This window comes from Ostrinia nubilalis, chromosome 6 (genome assembly GCF_963855985.1).
Source record: "Ostrinia nubilalis chromosome 6, ilOstNubi1.1, whole genome shotgun sequence".
NCBI classification, from domain to species: Eukaryota; Metazoa; Arthropoda; class Insecta; order Lepidoptera; family Crambidae; genus Ostrinia; species Ostrinia nubilalis.
This window is the reverse complement of record NC_087093.1, coordinates 6855970-6878089: the sequence shown is the minus strand read 5'-3', so window position 1 is coordinate 6878089 and position 22120 is coordinate 6855970. Positions and strand designations below refer to the sequence as shown.

The 22120-nt window shown below is 36.4% G+C and overlaps 3 protein-coding genes and 1 long non-coding RNA gene across 7 annotated transcripts; 2 read left to right on the top strand and 2 right to left on the bottom strand.

The window, feature by feature from the left end:
• The first annotated feature begins 291 nt into the window (after positions 1-291).
• On the top strand, positions 292-4787 carry LOC135072484 (uncharacterized). Its single transcript, XR_010257447.1, has 2 exons — positions 292-705; positions 1434-4787. It is a non-coding gene; the product is annotated as an uncharacterized LOC135072484 (long non-coding RNA).
• A 171-nt stretch (positions 4788-4958) lies between these two features.
• On the bottom strand, positions 4959-6041 carry LOC135072483 (RNA polymerase II transcriptional coactivator). The gene is made up of 3 exons (XM_063966410.1): positions 5883-6041; positions 5716-5796; positions 4959-5303 (listed from the first exon to the last, which is right to left on the bottom strand). Exons 2-3 carry the CDS (start codon positions 5776-5778, stop codon positions 5046-5048), a joined length of 321 nt encoding a protein of 106 aa, XP_063822480.1. The 5' UTR covers positions 5779-5796; positions 5883-6041; the 3' UTR covers positions 4959-5045.
• A 3015-nt stretch (positions 6042-9056) lies between these two features.
• Positions 9057-13178, bottom strand: LOC135072481 (protein abrupt-like). 4 transcript variants are annotated; one of them, XM_063966406.1, is made up of 8 exons: positions 12300-13178; positions 12001-12063; positions 11788-11928; positions 11566-11697; positions 11316-11449; positions 11014-11180; positions 9566-9761; positions 9057-9268 (listed from the first exon to the last, which is right to left on the bottom strand). In XM_063966406.1, exons 1-8 carry the CDS (start codon positions 12381-12383, stop codon positions 9136-9138), a joined length of 1050 nt encoding a protein of 349 aa, XP_063822476.1. In that variant the 5' UTR covers positions 12384-13178; the 3' UTR covers positions 9057-9135. The 4 variants fall into 4 exon arrangements, with proteins under 4 accessions (XP_063822476.1, XP_063822479.1, XP_063822477.1 ...); XM_063966409.1 differs by lacking the exon at positions 12300-13178 and adding an exon at positions 12167-12293; XM_063966407.1 differs by lacking the exon at positions 12001-12063.
• A 4927-nt stretch (positions 13179-18105) lies between these two features.
• On the top strand, positions 18106-22120 carry LOC135072480 (uncharacterized). The gene is made up of 3 exons (XM_063966405.1): positions 18106-18277; positions 20925-21015; positions 21286-22120. Exons 1-3 carry the CDS (start codon positions 18199-18201, stop codon positions 22118-22120), a joined length of 1005 nt encoding a protein of 334 aa, XP_063822475.1. The 5' UTR covers positions 18106-18198.

Below are 22120 nucleotides of genomic sequence, written 5' to 3'. Positions count from 1 at the left end.
CCGCCGCGCACGTGTACTACGGCTCCCGCGTGGTGAGTACGGGCCGGTGCTGTGCGTGCAGGTGTCGCCCATGAGCGAGCTGCTGCTGCTGGCGGCGCTGTGCGCGGGCTGCTCCGCCGCGCACGTGTACTACGGCTCCCGCGTGGTGAGTACGGGCCGGTGCTGTGCGTCAGGTGTCGCCCATGAGCGAGCTGCTGCTGCTGGCGGCGCTGTGCGCGGGCTGCTCCGCCGCGCACGTGTACTACGGCTCCCGCGTGGTGAGTACGGGCCGGTTCTGTGCGTCAGGTGTCGCCCATGAGCGAGCTGCTGCTGCTGGCGGCGCTGTGCGCGGGCTGCTCCGCCGCGCACGTGTACTACGGCTCCCGCGTGGTGAGTACGGGCCGGTGCTGTGCGTCAGGTGTCGCCCATGAGCGAGCTGCTGCTGCTGGCGGCGCTGTGCGCGGGCTGCTCCGCCGCGCACGTGTACTACGGCTCCCGCGTGGTGAGTACGGGCCGGTGCTGTGCGTCAGGTGTCGCCCATGAGCGAGCTGCTGCTGCTGGCGGCGCTGTGCGCGGGCTGCTCCGCCGCGCACGTGTACTACGGCTCCCGCGTGGTGAGTACGGGCCGGTGCTGTGCGTCAGGTGTCGCCCATGAGCGAGCTGCTGCTGCTGGCGGCGCTGTGCGCGGGCTGCTCCGCCGCGCACGTGTACTACGGCTCCCGCGTGGTGAGTACGGGCCGGTGCTGTGCGTCAGGTGTCGCCCATGAGCGAGCTGTCATTGGTCACCCGTTCTGTCATTGGTCTTTGATCGCGTCGGCAATGGCGATCTGCATTCTGCACACGTTGGTTTGGTTGAAGCTTTAGCGACCCCGCCCACTAGGCAGCCTGGCTGCGGCAGCCAGTCGAACGTATAACAGTGTATGGGAGCCCGCGCACTAGGCAGCCAAGAGTGTTCGTTCATATTCCGGATTGGCTGCACCTAGTGCGCGGGAGACTTTATTGGATACCTAAGCAATCTATGTATAGTTTTACCTATTAAAACTCCTGAGATTTAAGCTCGTAGCAGACTTATCAACTCGGAAAGGGATCAACACTGAGCAGACTTGATCTCGCCTTTCGCGAGCTGTCATCGCCTTTCGCGCACTGTCTAACGCGAGGCGAGGCGGTTTACGTTACGGTGCGGATAAGTATGCGTTACAGTACGGTATGGAGTTTCATACAAAGAATACTGACCGCCTCGAGTTTATACGGTTACGATCCCTTTCCGGATTGATTAGTGTGCTACGTCCTTTATACGTATTCAGCATATCAGAATGAACATTTTTGTTGTTAAATAGCACTACGTGACAGCTGTATAAAATGATCCAGTGTTAGCTTGCGCTGCCGTCAAACAAAAAATTGTGCATAAAAATTTCAATACATAGTTGTTAAAAATTGTTTTTATTTTTTTGCAGGTACAAGAGATGTGCGATCATTTCAACATACAGTGTTTCCATATAAAGCCAAAGGTAACATAAGTATCGTAGATTGTATGATGTTATTTAGAACTCTCTTATTCTTATAACTTGTACTGTGTATTGACTTTCTCCATTTTATCCCTACTTCCGTAGCCACATATACCTCAGATTTATTTTAATTTAGGTAATTTATTGTTAACGTGGTTTTGGCGGTGAGGGTATGAATCTCATTCATAATATATTTTAAGGGTATGTGTGCGATAGAGTTAATCAATATTTTTTATTGGCAGCTGTATAAGCTAATTAATTAGTCAAAAACGCTGCTAACATTCGAGTGGACCTCGACGTAGCTGAATGTATTCAATATATTCTTAAAGATTACAGATCTACAATTATATTTGCTCATTTAATTTTAATGTTTAATAAGGTTCGGTTAGGTAATACTTCTTCCAAATATTATTTTGTAACTAAATAGGAGTAGGTTTAATATAAATCAAAAACTGCCGTATCTAACGAGTTTTGTGGATTTTATACATTTATGTATGTTTATTTACACAACTGATTTGTTATTATTTATTTTTAATTTAGTTAAATGAATTTTAAATCTTGTAAATTGGTAGTAGTTGCCCTTTAGCAGGCTAATACCCAAATTATGCGTGATATACTATACCATATCTACAACTCTAAAATTTCCAGTGGTTAGAATAATAAGATTATTTCCTATTTTATAAAACTGGTGTTACTAGTAAAACTAGTCATGTTTTTTAATATTATTGCCATTTTTGCCATAAGTAATTGATATTAAATATCTGAAACCAAATGTAATGTTATAATATTATGACAAACAATTTTAGTCAATTTCTATTCAAAATCTGTATTTTGGTAGATTGTTGATATTTTATACACTTTTGATCTAACATACTATGACAGTTATTTACTATTTGTATATTTCTCATCAATATTGTATACTGTATATTTTGGAATAACTCTTTTGTCTGATTTGATAGTAATATAATTTTAAATAATTAAGTGACCAGTAATATTTTGAAATATTTGTTGTTTGTGATTTACCTTAGTAACGGTTATGGGCCTGTTTCACCTTCCAAAATTACAACTCGAATATGTTACAAAATTGGTTTGAAAACAAATAGGTGTCACGTACAAATCATGCTAAAATGAAAACACGCTTATCTTCGCAGCGTCCTTATTTCAAAGCAGGGATGTTTCCGCACACATTTTCCTATTGACTCCAAACTAAATACAAAACATTAAGCAATGTGAAGAATATGAAATATTTGTACAAATACCTGGTATTTCTTTCCACTATCACTACAAAAATTAACTTGGCCTAAATCTGTCATAGTCTATCGAAGTTAAAGAACTATCGTAATTTTTAGTTGAATTGCCGCATTTCCCCGTCGTGAAACAGGCCTCGTTATTGGTAGATCACCTTTGTACTAAGCTACCTAAAGTCAGTTTTTCTCTTAGGTGGCGGATAGAGTGAAGTAAAGAATATTTAAATCTTCAAAAGTTACGGAACTAAATTCCCGATTTGACATTTCTGTAAAAAAAATAGAATTTATGTGTACTTACTTTTATTTCTTCAAAAATAAGCGTAATTGAAACTTCATGTGCCAGCCACCACAAGAAAAACTGATATAATACTATAACTGTTGTCTGTACTGTAATACAGGGGGACTTTTAAATCATTGGCATCCTTTTAAACTACTCTACTCCACTCATGGTAAATAGTACATTTCCTGAATATGACACAATTGACACAAATCCAATGAGTTTTTTGTCTTAATTTTACTATTTATTTGTATTAGTGTGATCTTATAAAGAGTTTAAAACGATTGTAAAGTTAACAGCACATTTTTGTTGCATATTAAGTAATATTAACACCTAATACATCGAAATAAGATGCCACAGTGTAATGTTTTAATTTTTGAAATTATAAATCATTGAATTTGTCTCATATTCAGGGAATGTACTATGAACCATGAGTAGAGTCTTAGTTTAAAAGGATGCCAACGATTTAAAAGTCATCCTGTCTAAAGATGTAGGTAACATTTTTGCATTTTAAAAGAAAAATGAAGACTTATAAAATGGAGCATTTAAATTTAAGCTTGACCGCTGCTAGCGCGACAGCTAACGCCATCATCACCATCACCATAGCATTATAGACTCATTAGTAACGAGTTGCGCTCACGGCGGTTAATCTATAGTAGAATACTATGCATAGAAGGATGTAATAAGAAATACATTTTTTGTTAAACTTTTACATACACACAACATGAATGTATTGTGATAATTATTTAATATCTGTTAAAAAAATAATGTAGTTAAAATCATTGTCACTTTTGAGGAGTTCTACATAGGGTTACCTGTCTGCCCAGTACAACTAAGCAATTAAAAATAACAAAAGGTCTTAAGGTTCATCAATATGTTACGAATGGCAACCCTAGTTCTACAGTGGGCTTGATTTTAAAATGGCATCCACATAATCATGCTAATTCAATAACCGAATTAAAAGCATGCCAAGTGCGCCGGTTCTTTCAGGCAGCGGATGTTTTTGTATGGGTATGGTTGGATGGCGACGACGGATGGTGTGCGCCAGCCACCTACAAATCTGAATCCGCTTAAGGGCGTAGCACATTTATCAACCCGGAAAGGGATCGTAACTGTATCAACTCGAGGCGGTCAGTATTCTTTGTATGAAACTCCATACTTCAACGCACACTTATCCGCACCGTAACGTAAACGCCTCGCCTCGCAATTGACAGCGCACGGAACAGTAGCGGCGTAAGGGGGGCGGTGGGGGCGGTCCGCCCCGGGTGCCAAGCATCAGGGGGTGACACAAGTCCCGCACTGGCGCGGAAGGCGATGACAGCTCGTAAAAGGCGATACAAGTGTTGATGCCTCTAATCCATATCTGTGGTTGATCCCTTTCCGAGTTGATATGTCGACTTTACCAGAGTAAATACAAATGAGTAGGTTATCTTCATAGAAACGCACCGGGCGGGCGCGGTTTGTATGGGAGCGCGCCAATACGTATGCGGCGCGCACGCAGACACTGACAAGACAATTGCCCTTTAAAAAGAATCGAGCCTATTTTTATATGAGCCGGTACAAAGCCTTTTTAATAAATTGATAGTTGAAGAGTGTCTGAATATTGTTAAAATATAAAATGGACAAGAGACTGAGCTAAATTTCTGCAGGAAATACCTATCAATGTTTACGCCCTCTTTGGTAGGAAAGTCAATGATTAGGGTCTTAGGTGCCCCAATGTGTATTGTATTAAACGTTTCCTGTTTTACTTCATATAATTACACAAATCCTAGCCAGAAATGTTGTTTTATTTAATAACCTAATGCCATTACCAATTTATTATGCTTATATTTCGATAACTTTATTTAGTTTTTGGGGCAATCTCAAATAATAAATAAGACCGACTTCAAAACTAGAGTTCAAAATAGATTCTTCATATTTAAAAAACAAAGTAAATAAGTAATACAAAACTTCATGCTTATAAAGTTTATTTAAGGAATATTTAGTATCAACACAGATAATAATTACTTAAAATATCAATAACATTCATTTTCATGCTTAGCATAAAGTGCTGATGGTCTCATTTATTTCATCACCAAGTGATAATAGTTTACGCCATTGTTCTGGAGTTAAACTTATTCCTTTCTTTCCTGGTAACAAGTCGCCATTTTTTTCATAGAATTCTCTTACATCTACATACACTTTTCCCTTGAATTCCCGAACTTTTACTAATTTTTTGCCTTGCAATACCCAGGTTGGCTCTTTGTCATCAGTTCTTGACCCCATTTTGGCTTTTTTCTCAGGAGGTGGGTTTCTCTGAAAAAATATAATTTGATATCAATAACAGTAAAGGAAATGTGACGAGTTTATAAGTTTTGTAGAGGAACTGATTGGAATTTATGAATTTAATGCCTTGGGGGAAACTAATTACCTTGAAAAATTTAAAGTAGGTAGTTTGTTGCTTCAAGATGGCTAATGTTTATATTGTATGTTTTCTAATAAGATTATTAAGCGCTTTTGTTGTGGGATTCAAAAAATATTTTTGAATCAAAATTAATTTAGTTGATACATTTTAAAAAGTAAGTTGGCACATAAATTGCAGGAAAATTTCTTAGAGAAATAGGATGATTTTGTGAATCTACCACTATTTACCCATGCATAATGTGTGTCGAGGCTTTATTATTACGATTTCAAGGCCTTAAATAAAATCGTTTTTACTCTTACTTACATCTATAGGACCTTCATCACTATCGCTGCTGGAACTTTCTTCCTTTTTCTTATGTTTCGGCATCGTTCCCGGTTTTGTAACCTAAAATTTATTAAATTGTAGTTACCTATTTTATGGTAGATGGCACTAAGATTACAAACCTGCTTAAAGGAAGTGAGTTTACAAACCTGTTTTTTGCACCTAACCAATTAAATTTTAATTTATCAAACAAACAGATAACAGTTATCAAAATTCAACACAATTTTATTATCATTATCTTGCTTGAAAATGACGTGTGGCAGCAGGCAACGTTCTCATTGGGGGTGTTTGGCGGAAAATAACGCCAGCTAGCTCTAGCAAGTAAAATGGCGTCCTTCACAGATTAGAGAGGCGTCTTTTAGCGGTAAGTGCTGTCACTGTCCAAAAAATGTATGGGAAATAACGTAACGACACTTACTTTTGAAGTTTAAGAAACGTGTCCTAGCCTAAAACGTAAAGTTTTCGGCGGTTTGCTAGCAAATTTTAACAATGCTAATTATCGGCAGAACGCAGCTCGTAACATGAAAGAGATAGCAGACACGATTTTCACAAAAAGAACTGTCAACTCAAAATAGAACGTGAATAAAGGTAAAGGCACACCTATTTACATCATGGATAGGTACCAAAGATTAAATAATACTCGTGGGCATAGCTGTAGCTGGGCACCGTTAATCAAATAGTTAACTTCGTTAATCGTTAAACCGTTAATAAAAAAATTAACTTCGTTAAACGTTAAAACGTTACATTTCGCAAGAGTTAACGCAAGTTAACGTTAATCGTTAATCCGTTAACACATGATAATAAAACGAAAAAAATAATATGTTCAAATAATTTCGAATGCTTGTATCGCGCATGGAATTTATTCCTCTTTTATGTTTGCGCTACAAGCTTTCGAAATTATTTGAACCTTGCATAAGTACAATTTTTTTTTTCGTTTTAGTACAACTGCATTTCAGTATAAAAGCTTGTTAGGGTTCCGTAGCCAAATGGCAAAAAACGGAACCCTTATAAATTCGTCATGTCTGTCTGTCCGTCCGTATGTCACAGCCATTTTTTTCCGAAACTATAAGAGCTATACTGTTGAAACTCGGTAGGTAGATGTATTCTGTGAACCGCAGAATATTTTGATGCAAAAATAAAAAAATAATAATAAATATTGGGGGCTCCCCATACTTAAACTGAAACTCAAAAATTTTTTTTTCGTCAAACACATACGTGTGGGGTATCTATGGATAGGTCTTCAAAAATGATATCGAGGTTTCTAAAATACTTTTTTTCTAAACCGAATAGTTTGCGTGACAGACGCTTCCAAAGTGGAAAAAAGTTGCCCCCCCCCCCTCTAACTTCTAAAATAAGAAAATGAAAAATCTAAAAAAACATATGATGTACATTACTATAAAAACTACCAACGAAAATTGTTTTGAACGAGATCTAGTAAGTAGTTTTTTTTAATACCTCGTAAATCGTAAACCGCTTATTACCGCGTAATCTTTCATACAAAATTAAATAACTTAAATAAAAAAAAATAAAAAATTCATAAATCAATGGTACGGAACCCTTTGTGCGTGAGTCCGACACGCACTTGGCCGGTTTTTTTTAATACCTCGTAAATCGTAAACCGCTTATTACCGTGTAATCTTTCATACAAATAACTTTTAAATTAAAAAAATAATAATTTTAATTTCATAAATCAATGGTACGGAACCCTTTGTGCGTGAGTCCGACACGCACTTGACCGGTTTTTTTTTTAAATATTTTTAATTATTATAATTTTATTTTACACTTTTTAGTAGCATCTCAATATCAGAGACTTGGTTAAATTACAATGCAATTTAGCACCAAAGTGCTCGAAAAGACAAATCCAGCAAACCCAAATTCGATAAGTTTCCACCGTTTCGTTTTGGAATTCCTATGGCCACCTCCTGAATCCATCATCAGGACCCTGGACATCATCTAGTACTAAGGTGCTCGAAAAGACAAATCCAACGAACCCAAATTCGATGCGATGCCGCCGTTTCATTTAGGAGTTCCTATGAGGTGGCCCTCATGACTCCATCATCAGACCAGCTCAATGGTACCTAAACTTTGCACCGTCATCGTACTTACATAAGTATGTTACGGTTAATGTGATAAATTGAAAATTATTAATAATAACCGGTTATTATGAATAATTACCGACAGTCGCGGTAAAAGTGATAAATTAATCACATTTAACAGTGATTATTTAATAATTCAACCTTAGTACTAACAAATTTCATAAAAGAGAACAACATCTTGTGTACGTGGTCGTGTACAGCCAAACTTTTGAACGTTTTGATATCATATATTAATATAATTTGGCATAATGAGTTTGGAATGTTTCTTGCATAATATTATTTTTCCATGATGCCTATAACATAATGTTTTGATTTAAAGTAAAAAATAGGTTAAGGTGCGGCGGGGGTGGCCCTTGGGCCACCCCTAAGCCGCCTATTTAGTTTTATACACACATAAATGACCTCATATTAATCACATTTACCAAATCATGCGGTAATTATTCATAATAACCGGCGATTATTCATAATTTTCACATTTATCACTTTGACCGTAACAAGTATACCAAATTTCAGCTCAATCGGTTAAGGAAAACTGGCCTTAAATTCATTTGCAAGAGTTGTCCCACACATACTAACAAGTGTCGTTAGTGATCTGGTTACAAAAACTGTTGTTTTGGGTTCTGGAAGTTCTGGAAGCCCGAACGTACTTGTCAGAACGCGTTTTTCAGCGTGCCTGCTGTATCTTTTTGGTAAATAGTAGGTACTGGATTAACGATTAACGGACTTAGGATAATTTAACGGAAGTTAACGAGTCCGTTAACATTTTTTAAAGTTAACTTAAAAGTTAATCCGTTAATAGAAATGTTAACTTCGTTAATTAACGATTAACGGATTAACGAGTTAATGCCCAGCTATGCTCGTGGGCTATTATTTATGTAAAGCGCGAATGATTTGATTGATGAATAGGCTCCAAAAGTATTGTACCGATTTAAAAATTATTTCCTACAAAAATCCATCCCCCCTGAAAAAGAACCCTACATATTGAATTGTTTAGAATTTACAACGTTGGTGATCTTAATGCCGGGAGGTATTTTCTACCAATCTCATCTGTTAGCCTTATGAAAACCCAACTAGATAGTTAATAATGGGGGTTATAAAGTGTTAGATTGATTTGGTCGATCTTTATTGGATTGATTTGCTCATATCAGAATAATGATTTGATTCGTTCATTATGTAGGCAAAATTACAAATGTATGAAAAGTGCATCGAAGATTAAAACAATCCAAATTTATGTTATGATTTATTTTTCGGCGTTTCTAAGACAAACAAATAAAAATTCTAAAAATCATTGTTTTGGGTTATCTTATCAGTGATCATCAGTTTTATTTTTCTGCTCCAACCCTTTTTTTTCAGCATCTCTAATGGCCGTAAATATGGTGCCTAACTTAACTTTCTTCATTATCTGCTTATCGTGGAACCCATGTTTGTGAGCTGAGACCCTGAAATTAATATTGTTCATTATTATAGTGTAAAAATGCACTTTAGTTATTTTCGCTGTGCGTGCGTGCTCGCGCTTCGTGTCAGTCAATTTTCGGCATAGTGAGTCTACTTGCGTTAAAACACGCGGGATTTGCTGAAACACCAACCAACTCAGTTATGCAATAAGTATGCCAGTAGTTTTCAATTATTTGTGCCATTTAAATACTGCTTCAGCATGACAGAATGCTTCGTTTGCCTCCTATCACATAAAAAAAAAAAAAAAAAAACAGAATTAGAAATAGTTACATATTTTATACCTTTGGACTACAATGTCATCTCTAGTTGTAACCAAAGCCGGGCACTTGTTCCTCATGTAGTCAACACATCTCCATGTACGCATGGGTCGATCCGATTTTTTACGGCAATACCGCAAATAATATATGAATCTATTTAAGATCAGCTGCAGGGAACCTTGATTCGATAATGTGTATTGCACAGTTTTACAATCAAAATCTGTAAGTAAAAAACAACACTAAAAAAGTTTTTCAGTACAGTTTGAATTAGAGATGAAACGGATAGTTGTTTGGCCGGATACCGGATATCCGGCCAGCTGCTAGGCCGGATAGCCGGATATCCGGCGGCCGGATAGTTGGCCCATTGTCTCGTTGCATGTCGTGACGAGTTTAACGCCGCACAAGTGCTTCGAACGCGATCATTGGGTCTATTAGTAGGTAAACTAGACTAGTCACACTTTTCGAAAATCGAATCAGTCCGAATAGAATGTCGGATTTTGCCACTTGTCTAGGGGGCAGATTAATTCGAGCGATTTCGGTTGCCATCGTGAGTGTGTGATTGAATAGCGAAAATTAAATTAGTTTACTTGCTGCCTAATCTGACTGAACTGCATCATGCATGACATCAGGCCATCAGTGAAAACAAGATCGCCTATTTTATTTGGGAATATTTCGACTTAACAGATATTTACTATTTATGTATTCGTCATTAGAGTGAATAGTCCAGAAAAAGAAATTAATTTTTTGAAAGGTCTTAATATGGCTTTTTTGTAACTTTTTGGACTTTAAATAAAAGCTGCCATTATTATAAGCCATTTTATTTATATTTACCTCAAAGATTAATGTATTTAATTTTATTAATAGGAAATTGTCGTAGTTTTTTAATATCCGGTATCCGGCCGGATAGTGAGTTACTATCCGGTATCCGGCCGGATAGTAAATTTAGGCCGGATATCCGGCCTACCGGATAGTTGCCGGATATCCGTTTCATCTCTAGTTTGAATATCTATAATCCAATATTTTTTTAAATGTTTTTGGCAATAATGTGCAATGTAATGGTTTTATACAGTAGAATCCCGATTATCCGGATCAATTAAAACCCAGGGTATTCCAGACAATCAAAAATCCGGATAATCGATTTCAAAGTAAAATCAAACAATAATCAACTTTTTACTGTAGAAATGGTCTTAAATACCTACATCATTAGACCATTGGGTGAATGCATTTCTTTTAACTATGAACCAAGACGACGTCTGAACCGTGTTTCGGTGGCGGCGTCGAGCCGTATCACAGACTGCGTCGTGCCATATTGATGGGTCCAGGACCTAAATCAGTAATTAGAGCCCTGAAGAATGAGTCCGGATAATTGGATGTCTGGATAATGGAAGTACGGATAATCGAGATTCTACTGTAGCTTGTGCTTTATACAGTTTATGAATTAATTTTATCATAGATATTTTATTTTAACGTACTACTTGTAGCTGCACTGTTGTTGTGTGACGGTCCGAGAGTTAAGCTGACAGTATCCTGATTTGATGAGGTTTGTTTATATTTTGTGTTATTTTCTTCACTTAGATGGTCATTTTCAACTTCCTCAAAAGGATCACATATTTTTTCATCAAAACGTACTTCATTGGTGCTAAAATGAATGCAAAAATGTTTCATTATAATTAACTGCATTAATTTATAAGTGAGTAAGTGTAAAATAAACCATTATCATTCAAAGTTTCATTTTTAATAGTAACATTTTAATAATAAATGAGAACATACATACTTTGAAATGCTATCACTTGTAATACTTATGTTACTTTTATGTCCAGTCTGTGATTTGAATTGCTGAAGTTTCTCCACTAATGTTGATGCATTGTTCTGTTCCATATTGGTTTCCAATTTATCTTGTAATATCTCCTAAAATTGTAATGTTGTTATATAGTTAATAATAGTGAGAGTATTTATAAACTTCATCTTCTATATACCTAGGTTGCTTTTATTGTTGTAATATTACTAGACATTTGATTATTTACCATATCTTGAAGGCCTATAATGTGCAATTCTTTACCAGCTTCCATGAGCTCAGGTAGACTTTCTTTATGTACCATAACTTCCCCTGAATATATGAACTCCAGAATATAACATAATATTGGATATGAAATTTTCTGAAAAATAAAAAAAAGTATATTTGTTAATACTACCACAATTAAATCAGTAATGCCAGTCAGGTCAGTATCTTATTATTTAAAACTTACATTTAAAAACACGACTGGATGAGGGCATGGCGCTGATAGGATGAGTTCTTTTAAATATGGGCTGGCAAGGGAAACAACAACTTGATGAACTTTAACAAAATGCCCATCTGCTGCTAAAGTCATATCTACAAACTCCTCTCGCTGCAAAATTGCAATAGAGTTAATAATATAGGCTCTATACAATTTACCTTGGGTAGATTAAAACTCACTTACTTGTTGAAAACAACTCAACCCATTTGAGATACTGGTCTTAAAACTATCAGAGGATACGCAAAACTGCAAAGACATCGTAGCAAATAATATTCAATCAACTTATTTCGATAATTAAAGATCATTCAATCAATAGACCATTTGTACAAGAAAATACTGGTTTACACACTAATTCGTAAATAAACTCTTGTTAGTCAACTTTACTGCAGTAACTTTAACAGTAAATTTGTTTACAATATTTATTTCAATGAAACACGATCAAACATTTTTGCTGCAGAACAAACAAAAACAACCATTATTACCAAACATAACCTCAATATTACTTGTGAATGTGATTGCCATAGAGAAAAGTAATACATAGGTGATTGCTTGCGCATTGTTGACATGAAGCTACAGATAAAAATGGAGGGCAGAGTTTGGAACAAAACTTGAGTCAAATACCTACTTATATCTATCTCGCTCTCTGCGGCCCTACCTCTCTTTTTAGTGTGAACTGTAGTATTGCTATCTTCTGATTTAAATCTCCTTGTAAATTCTTCGAAATAGCCAATACACTAACCAAATCAGAAGTTAAACAAATAAATAATTAATATTTGAAACTAAGATTACCTAGTTAAATAAAAAATCACAAAATTGTCGGCCATTTAGGCTTAATATGTTGGCGAATCAGGGAATTACAATCCCAATTCCTGGGTAATCGGTACCATGTGGCAACATCGGCCCAATCCGGCCCATCATGGCGGTTGTTTACTATTTTGTTTATTAAGCAGTTAATTTCGTTTGAGATTGTTTACAGGAAATAATCATTGTTTTATCACAAGAATTGGTGCAAAATTTTGTAGTGCGTGGTTGCGGTAGTACGTGCTGTCCTGGAAGTGACATAAGATTCCACGCGTAAGTGTTTATTTCGTGATTTCCGACATTGGATCATTGTAAACATTTTTCACATTTTTTACAGTAATTTCTTCCTAAAACGTTTTACCAGTAACTACACTTATCATTTTTAATGATACCTATGTAAAGAAATAAAGATTTTACATTGGTTTCATTGAATTTGAGCAATTTTATATTTTTTGTTTATTTAGAAAGAGCAAGTCTGCCCACAGAGAGCGAGATACTGATACTTAGTTTGTGCTTCAAGTAGGTATTGGGAGTCTGGCCTCCATTTTTATCTGTAGCTTCATGATTTCATGATTGTTGAGCACACAAATATACACCACTATTTTTTTATCACCGGAAAATTTTTAACAGGTTATGTAGAAATGTGTGAAAATTATAAAGTAAAAAAAAAAAATTCAATTTTTATAAAGTTAATTTTTTTATTAAATTTTCTTTAGTCCCTATTTTACGCGTCACAGCTGGGCCACTCCGCTGCTCGTTCATTCAGTAGAGTAGTCGTACGCGCTCGCACATTGATCTGTCTGTCTCGCTCACGCCTTGACCACGCTTCCAGTGTTATTATTACTAATTTAGACCATTATAATGCAACATTTCAAGTAATTTTGAGTTCTAATAAGTGTTTTATTACACTTACGTACTTCTTTACGTGGTATTCTGACTGTTAACACTAATTGTAAGTTAATAATACAATGAAATACCTACCTACTGTGAATACGTTACGAATACACACCAATGTGTCGTTACGAGGCTACTACGACTTTAAAAGAAATATGTAATTCAAAGATCTGCCAAAACAGCGGCTTTCAGTGTTATCATCACAGAATAATAATAATGTATTACTTAGCTACCTATCTTAGGCTATTTTTATTGCAACATTTCAAGTAGGTAATTAGAATTGTAATTGAACGCAGGGCAAAGGACGAAAACAGTAATTTAGTAATTACGTAATACGTCACGTTGTATTTCTGTGAGTTTTTAACACTAGTTAATAATAATACCTACTGTGTAACTCCAATTGAGATCGCGCGTCGTTCGTAGTTCGTGAATTTAAGATCCGCCATAACAGCTGAGTGGTGCGAACAGTTTTAGATGGTGGTTTTAGTAGGCGCTTAGGTAAAATAATAAAAATAATTCAACTTTCCCTTCATACTTACCCGGGCTTAGGATCGGCCTTAGGACCGGCAAAATTCAATGCTTTGATAAGCACCCTGCATCGTGCTGAAGTGTGGCTGTCCCGGTACAGTCGCAAAACTGCACTACACAATTTCTCCCGCCAAGAATAATAATGCACGTATCATTAACACGTATTCACGTGAGGTGAATTGGTAAGACAACGTAATAATTGCACGACACTATTGACTTGATTGATACAATGTTAACAAGACAGTTCACGACCGATCAAGAGCTCGCGCGCGCGCAACTGACCGACCGCGGCCGTCGGCCGGGCGAGCGAGAGAGCGGCGCGGGGCCGCGGGCCGGGCACCCGCCCGATAATGGCCGCACAACAACAAACGTACACCGCCGCCTTTAGGAAGCGTCGGGCGGGCCGGCAACGTCGCATCTCTCTCCATAGTAACGGGCGGCCTTGCGTTGAGCGTAAATAGTGCTAGCGACGCGTGTGTCCAAATATTACCAATTTTGGGATGAAATTTTGAGTAGCTTTATTTAACTTTTTTTTTGCATAAATAGGATCAGTATCAATAACTCATTACCCAGAATTTTTTTTTTCGGTGATAAAAATGTAGTGGTGTAGATGACCCACGCTGAACTGTCCCACCAAACTCAATGACAGGGGGGCGCTACCATCGTTCAACCATATGGTTTCCAACATGGCAAAAATCTGAACCAGCGATCAGTGGGTCTAGACAAAGTGCAATTATAATCGCAAACCAGTCGAAAAATGGTCGAAAAGCCCCTTTTTTGTATGGAATTTGACGGATTCGATTTTCGATTCGATCAAAAAGTGCGTTTTGTCTAGGGGGGCTGTGGGTCTAGTCAAAACGCACTTTAAAATCGCAAACCCATCGCAAACCAGTCGCAAACAAAGAAACAAATCGCAAAAGAGGTCGATAACAAAAAAGGCTTAGTCAAACGGCAAAAAATCGAATCGCAAAGCCCTACCTATCGATAATCGAAAGACTGGATTGAAATTTTCCATACAAAGGCTTAGCCAACATGCATTTAAGACTCAATCAAAATCGAATCGAATCGCAACACCCGCCATTTTCATTGCGATTACTAAAACCCCGGTGATAAGCTTGGATTCGATCGAAAACCAATAGGGTGAGTTGCACCACCTAACTTTAAACGTAACTATGACGTTAACCGGTGTAATTTGTATGGAGTTTGACAGATTTTAGACATTTGTCAAAGTTAAACTAAGATGGTGCAACCCACCCTAAGGCTGTTTTGACCATAAAGTTAATATTCCTTTAACTTTATGGTTTTGACAAATCCGTATCGCGATGTCGTTTTGACAGCTAGTTTGACAGCGAAGCATAGACGTAAACAGAGAGTAGAAAGAAGGAAGACACTAATTTAAAAAAAAAAAGCTAGAAAAAGTAAAAACAATCGCAGTCATAGACATTTTTTAACTTTTATTCGATTTTGAATGAACTTTTATATCGCCGCGTCGTTGGTGGTTCAATGTGCATTTTGGCTGCCATTTTCCGATCGAATCGAATCACTGGTGACGCGGCGACTGACATTAGTGAAAACTTCCCATTGGTTTGCGATGGCATTTTGACTAGACCCACTGGTATAGTTCCAAAATACTGAACTGTCCTATCGATGACATTGACAGTGGGGCGCCACCGTCAATACCGGAGCGCTGGTTCCGATTTTTGCCATGTTGAAAACCATATAGTTGAACGATGGTAGCGCCCCCCTGTCATTGAGTTTGGTGGGACAGTTCAGCGTGGGTCATCTATAAGGTGTTATTTTTTGTACTGATCATACTTTACCAACGCATCTAATAAAATCATACAAATACAACCCAAGTGTTTTTAAAAAAAAATTCAGGCTAGTTTTTGTTTTTACTTTTCCTAACAAAAAAAAGATATTATTTTTACAACCATCCTGTCTTCACTCACTGCCTCTCTCTCTTTCTTTACTCATTTCATTCATACGAGTACGAACAATGGCCGCGCGCATTCATTCAACGTTCACACACATAAAGGTTAGATTACACTAAACCTACGTTACCAAAAATTATCACTCGTGAGTATGTACGATGTTACGTCATGTTAATAGGTACTACGCGCTGGGAGAAACAAAATCTAGCTACATAAGTAGGTAAATAAGTGTATTTTCATTAGTGTAATAGCGGGGGACTTTTCCAACGAACCGAGGCGAATCATCCGCGTTAAACTAGAAATTTAGAAAAGGATAGAAATTGGAATTCAATATCTACGGTTTCGTAATGCCTACGCAATTTATTTAGAGACGTAATAAAAAATTGATAGGTAGGTACATACCTATCACTACTTCGCTTCGCGTCAGTGGAAATGCACCCTAATATTGAATATGATTATGTGTTGTAAATAAAACTCACTGATCAATTTTCCTGGTTTTAATTCCTAAATTATGATTTGCCATCACACTTTAGATTCATTGATTTTACTTATTCACACATTTACCTATTTTGAATGTTGTTATTTAAAGTTCCTAGGTTATTATTACACTAATCACAATACATTTTGAACGTCAAGCCTTTGTTGAATGTTCACGTAAACACTGTCTTGCACTGTCTAATCTAGCCACGATCGAATTGAGGTAATGCTTTCGGGCTGCACACTTGCTTGCTGTTCACTAGACACCACGTCGGATGTTGTATTCACAATTCGCGCACTAACTTTTTTACGGAAAAAGTCCCTTTCGCGTAAACAAGCACTCATCTGTCCAAATCACACTGTAGGTATGTACCTAGGTAGACTTCCGCAATAACCATCGATAGAACTAGGTCGCGGTCGTGGCCCTTTGGCAACAACTCCTTGATAAGGCATTCCGTATTTTTACGCAAAAGCCGCCGTCTGCGGCGCTCGCATCTGGGTACCGCCAGCACTGTGCCGGTGATTGAAATTGAAATCCAGAACTTCGTCCTCGAAGCGCACGGAATCTCGTCAAGTCAGGATACGGCTGCGCTCCCTGAAGCGCTGCGCGGCTCCAAACAAGCAATGAAGGTTTTCGACTCGTCAATGCTTCTCGTCGGCCAGTTAGTGTGCCCGAAACATAATTTCACCTGCGTTTTGTTATTGATCAAGCGCGGCATTGTAATAAATCACACATACACTGCAATACGTTTGGGCGCATTGGACGGACTGGGACGATTATTTATGTTGTTGCGCTCCCGCATGCCGATCGGCGGCTCGGCGCGGGCTGTGGGCGCGGAGCGACTGGCATGGCAGCGAGCGATATCAATATGGCCGACTCACGCGGCGCGGCACGTGGCAGGTCGTTGCCCTCGGCCGGCTACTACGATAGTGCGTACAAACGAATACTCACCGCGCTCAAAGGATGATTTATTTTTTATTTTTTTCGAAACATTCTTTGTCGTTTTACTCGAAAACTAGCCTGAATTTTTTTTTAAAAACACTTGGGTTGTATTTGTATGATTTTATTAGATGCGTTGGTAAAGTATGATCAGTACAAAAAATAACACCTTATATATTGACGGTGGCGCCTGGTGCCCCACTGTCAATGTCATGCATAGGCACAGATTAAGTAGAGATACTGCATAGGACAGTTCAGAGCCCCGATTACGGTAATTTTTAACGTCTCCAATCCAGACACGCTTCTCGATTCTGCGATACGATTGGTCAAAACAGCTGACGTACGCTGTTGAACGACCAATCGTATCGCAGAATCGAGAAGCGTGTCTGGATTGGAGACGTTAAATATTACCGTAATCGGGGCTCAGTATTTTGGAACTATATGGATTGAGCATGTCATTTTTTTTTATGACATTAGTGCTAACCATATTATGGCTTACGGTTCTAAAACCGTAACGGTAAAAAAACCACATAAAACAACATTATCAGTGGCTATGAAAACATCCTAACTATAAGTTATCCACTTTTTTAGTGTTTTCTATTAATGTTTTTTTTTCCTATGTACTCATTCCATTATTATCTTTGGTGGTTTGTTTTTCAGTCGGGTGTCAATAATGTCACTCACGTCAAATAAAACGTTTTTGTTTGTTTATTTCTTCACTGACGTTTGCTGACGTTTGTAGAGGTTAAGTCACAGAGCAAAGTAATAGAACTGTAAAAATCACAAATTATTTTCAGTTGTAAAGTAAAAATGAATTTTTCAAAACCTTGGAATGATCCAAGTATTTTGCCTCCACCTGTCAATACATTTAAAGTTGATGTTCAAATCAGTAAGTAGTCTCGTGTTAGATAAAATAAGATTTATGCCATTATGCATAAATCTTATTTCCGTACCGCGCGGGAATAACTTGACATGTCATTTTTGCGTACTTTTCAGGGGAGCGATTTTAAAGTTTAGAGTTCTCTGGTAAATCGGAATTAATGATAATTGATATTTTTATGATTGAAATAAGCTAATTTGATGCGTATCTTTCGATTGACGTAAGAATTTGATTAAATTCTTTTCTTAATCTATTAAAAAAAAGACTTGTCAAGTTGTGTACCGACGACTTGTCAAGTTATTCACCAAAGAAAAACAAACATTTAAGGTGTAAAAATTGGATTTAAGTTAATTATTTTGAATGAAGTTTAAGTAAAAAAACAAAACATAAAAATAGAACATATTTTTATCACTTTTGCAATGAAATAGTAACAAATTTATTAGAAAAGTCAAATATAATCGCAGATTATGATTGCTTTTGATCAGATAATTGTACGTTTACTTAAAATTAAAAAAAAAAGATAAATAAAAGAACAAAAGCCATGCTTCATAACAAGCACAATTAATTTTAATTATTTTAGGCTTACCATTAGGCTTAAAATAATTAAAATTAACTGGATATATTTTTGCGTAAGGTCGACACGCCCTTTCGCGTCCACCGTCCAGTTCACGTCCAAATGATGGATCACTCTAGAACGTAAGCTATTGCTATGATTCCCTGAATGTATGACAGGTAAACCCACATTAAAAAAATCTTATAGCATGCTACCGTTTGCTTCAAGGTAAGTTTTTAATATATTCAGGTCTAGTTTGGGATTTACCGCAGTCTCTAAGCCTTAACCATGAACCATACAATACGGATAATGATATCGGTGATTGTACTTTATTAAATGACACTTAAAATAAGGTGGATGCGAATTTACTACAATGAAATTTCCACTTTGCGTCAGAAGTGATCGCGGTCTGGTCTAACTGGGTCTAAGATATTAAAATATACAAAACAATGCATGTTGTATATTATTTAAAACGTTATTTATATGACTTATCGAACACAAAGATTTTTTTCAGTACTTAGGCCTTTTCCTGGACGCTAATACACGCTCCAAATGTAGCTTACCCTTTGTGATAACCAATTTGCGTCCACATTATCACGACAATTTTTTAAATACAGACGTTGTAAATAATATTTAAAAGCAAACTGTGCCTAGAGAGGAGACCATATTGCAAATTGAGCCATACTATTGAAATTTTAAAAATGAAATGAAATAAACTAAAATATGAATGTATGTTTATAATTATTAAGTGTGATACCTAAATATTTTGAATACCAATTAGTAAGATTTTATCTATATTTTTTTATTTCCATGCTGCATTAATTATTAGTGATTTTGAATGCATTTTTTCTATATCTTATTATATAAAAGAAAGTCGTGTTAGTTACTCCACTTATAACTCAAGAACGGCTGAACTGATTTAGCTGAAAATTGTCAGGGAGGTAGTTTAGAGCCAGGAGAAGGACATAGGATACTTTTTATCCCGTTATTTATTGCCATTAAGGCGGAACAAAGTTCGCCGGGTCAGCTAGTTATTAATATTACAAAGATATTAAAACTTCTAATGGTTTAGAGCAAGTTTAATACTATACTTATAAAGACTAAAGGGAGCATAATGACAACAATTTTTCGTTCAAAATGATTACGAAAAATTGTATATTATTTTTATTCCTCAAATCTACCAACTCACTAAATGGACGAGATCTGGCGTATCGACCCTACTTACCTCATCATTATTCCTAATTAATGTCATTGATGTCAATAGACTATAAAAAATATCCGGAACTTAAAGTTGACCTAAAAGTTTATTAATAGATTTTTTACTTATATTCGGTTGTCAAACGAAATCTTAGTCTGTTATGAAAAAACATTAGTAGATAGTACCTACCTATTGACTAAACTTATCCTTCTACTTTCAACTTGCTATTTAAACGTTAATTTAGTTTTAAACTATTGAAAATAGTAATAAAAGTAATAATTAACGCTTAAATATATTAAAAATATATTTTCAGGGGTTGCTAAGTAAAAAATATTTAAAGACACTCGAAATCCTGACAATGTTATATTTTAAAAACTGCTAATGACACATATAAAAATATGATTATACGAATGTAATAGCTGGATAACTCCAAATATCCAAACTCTTGACAGTGTGCATAACTAGACAACTGCACATATCATGGATATGTTTAGTACTCAGAGGGGATCATAACTTGATAACTGTTTTTGTCAAATTAAAAACGAAAATCCATAAATGTATAAGTCGAGATATTAACAAATACATGTTCTGACATACATTGATAAATCGAAATATAAATGTTTGTACGAATAATATTAATTGGCTATATCGTTATGTCAAATATTTATTGCCTAAATTAGAGATATTTACTTATGAACAAGAGCTATGTTTCAAGTATTTTTGGGTATTTCGAGTTGAGTTTTTTATACCAGAAGGGTATAAGGTAGAGGAAACGTTTAAGCTAATAAAAAAAAAAAAGTGCAGGTCGAGATGTCAAGTTATTCCCGCGCGGTACGGATTTAGAATAATAGTAGGATCATAGTAGGTTATACATTTTTTTGTTATTGTGTTACTTTTTGTTGCAGATGCGCGAGATATTTTACATTTGTGTAATAATATCAATAAGGTTTTAGCCAATCAGTCTCCCTTACACCAAGAAAGCGCTTTGCTTTCAAGGTTTGTCTATAAATTTGATAAAAAGTTTCGGAATGATATTGGATATAGGCATTTAAAAAAATTAAATACAGCCCTACGTATATATTTAGGCGTAAATTTATGGAAAGATGTTGAAAGTTTTGCAGCAGTCATACCTGTTGATAATCAAAATAAATATTTGCCCACAAGACAAATGTTGGAATATGTTTTGGTTCGGATCATTTCTTTTGCTAAAGTAAAGAAGAGAATATGTTTGTGTTCAAAACAATCATCTGTTTTTTATTTGGACAGAGTGAAAAGGGGTGAAAGCCACTGGATGTCCCTGATGCCCTATGCTCTATTAAGTCGGATTTGGTCCATTAGTTCAGTTTTGTTGCAACACAGCTGCACCTGGTACTCAGGACTATATCCGTATCTAAATAAGTTGATATTCAAAGGTGTCCAGTTTTTACCACCAAATTACGCACTTCCAATGGACTTGAGAAAATGGATTGATTTAAAAAACTTGGATGACTGTGGCAGGTTTGAATGGACACACAAAAAAGGCAATGTACTCAATATGAATTTGTCTGAAGATGACTCAACTATTGACACTATTTTAGAATATGTTAATGATATAAATGATGTGGAAAGCGTACAAGAAAATGCAAAAATGTCAGTTGTATCTAATTTTATATCTCCAAAAGAAAATAGTATAACTACAACTGATATGATAAAAAAAGAAGTGGATCAAGGTGAAATCATATCCAGAGAGCATTTCAAGTCATTGATCAGTAAGCAAACTATGCAAATTAATGAAAAGGAGTCTAATCAAGGAGAAAAAATATCAAGAGAATATTTTAAATCATTCTTCGTCAATAAGCCAACAGATAAAATGAATGAAAAGGAATCAAAACATAGTGCAGACAATGTCACAAGCAATCAATCCCTGGATAAATTTATTAATACAGAGGAAAAGTACAGGAATGAAGATAGTGACTTGGCATTAACAAAACATCTTAGTTTTATGCAATGGCAATCTTTAAGAACCAGTTTATTGAATTTAAAAGAATCACTTAGCAAAAATAGAAAAATTGAAAGAAAATTCCAAAAACTATGGAAAGAGAAATGTTTAGATTATAAATGA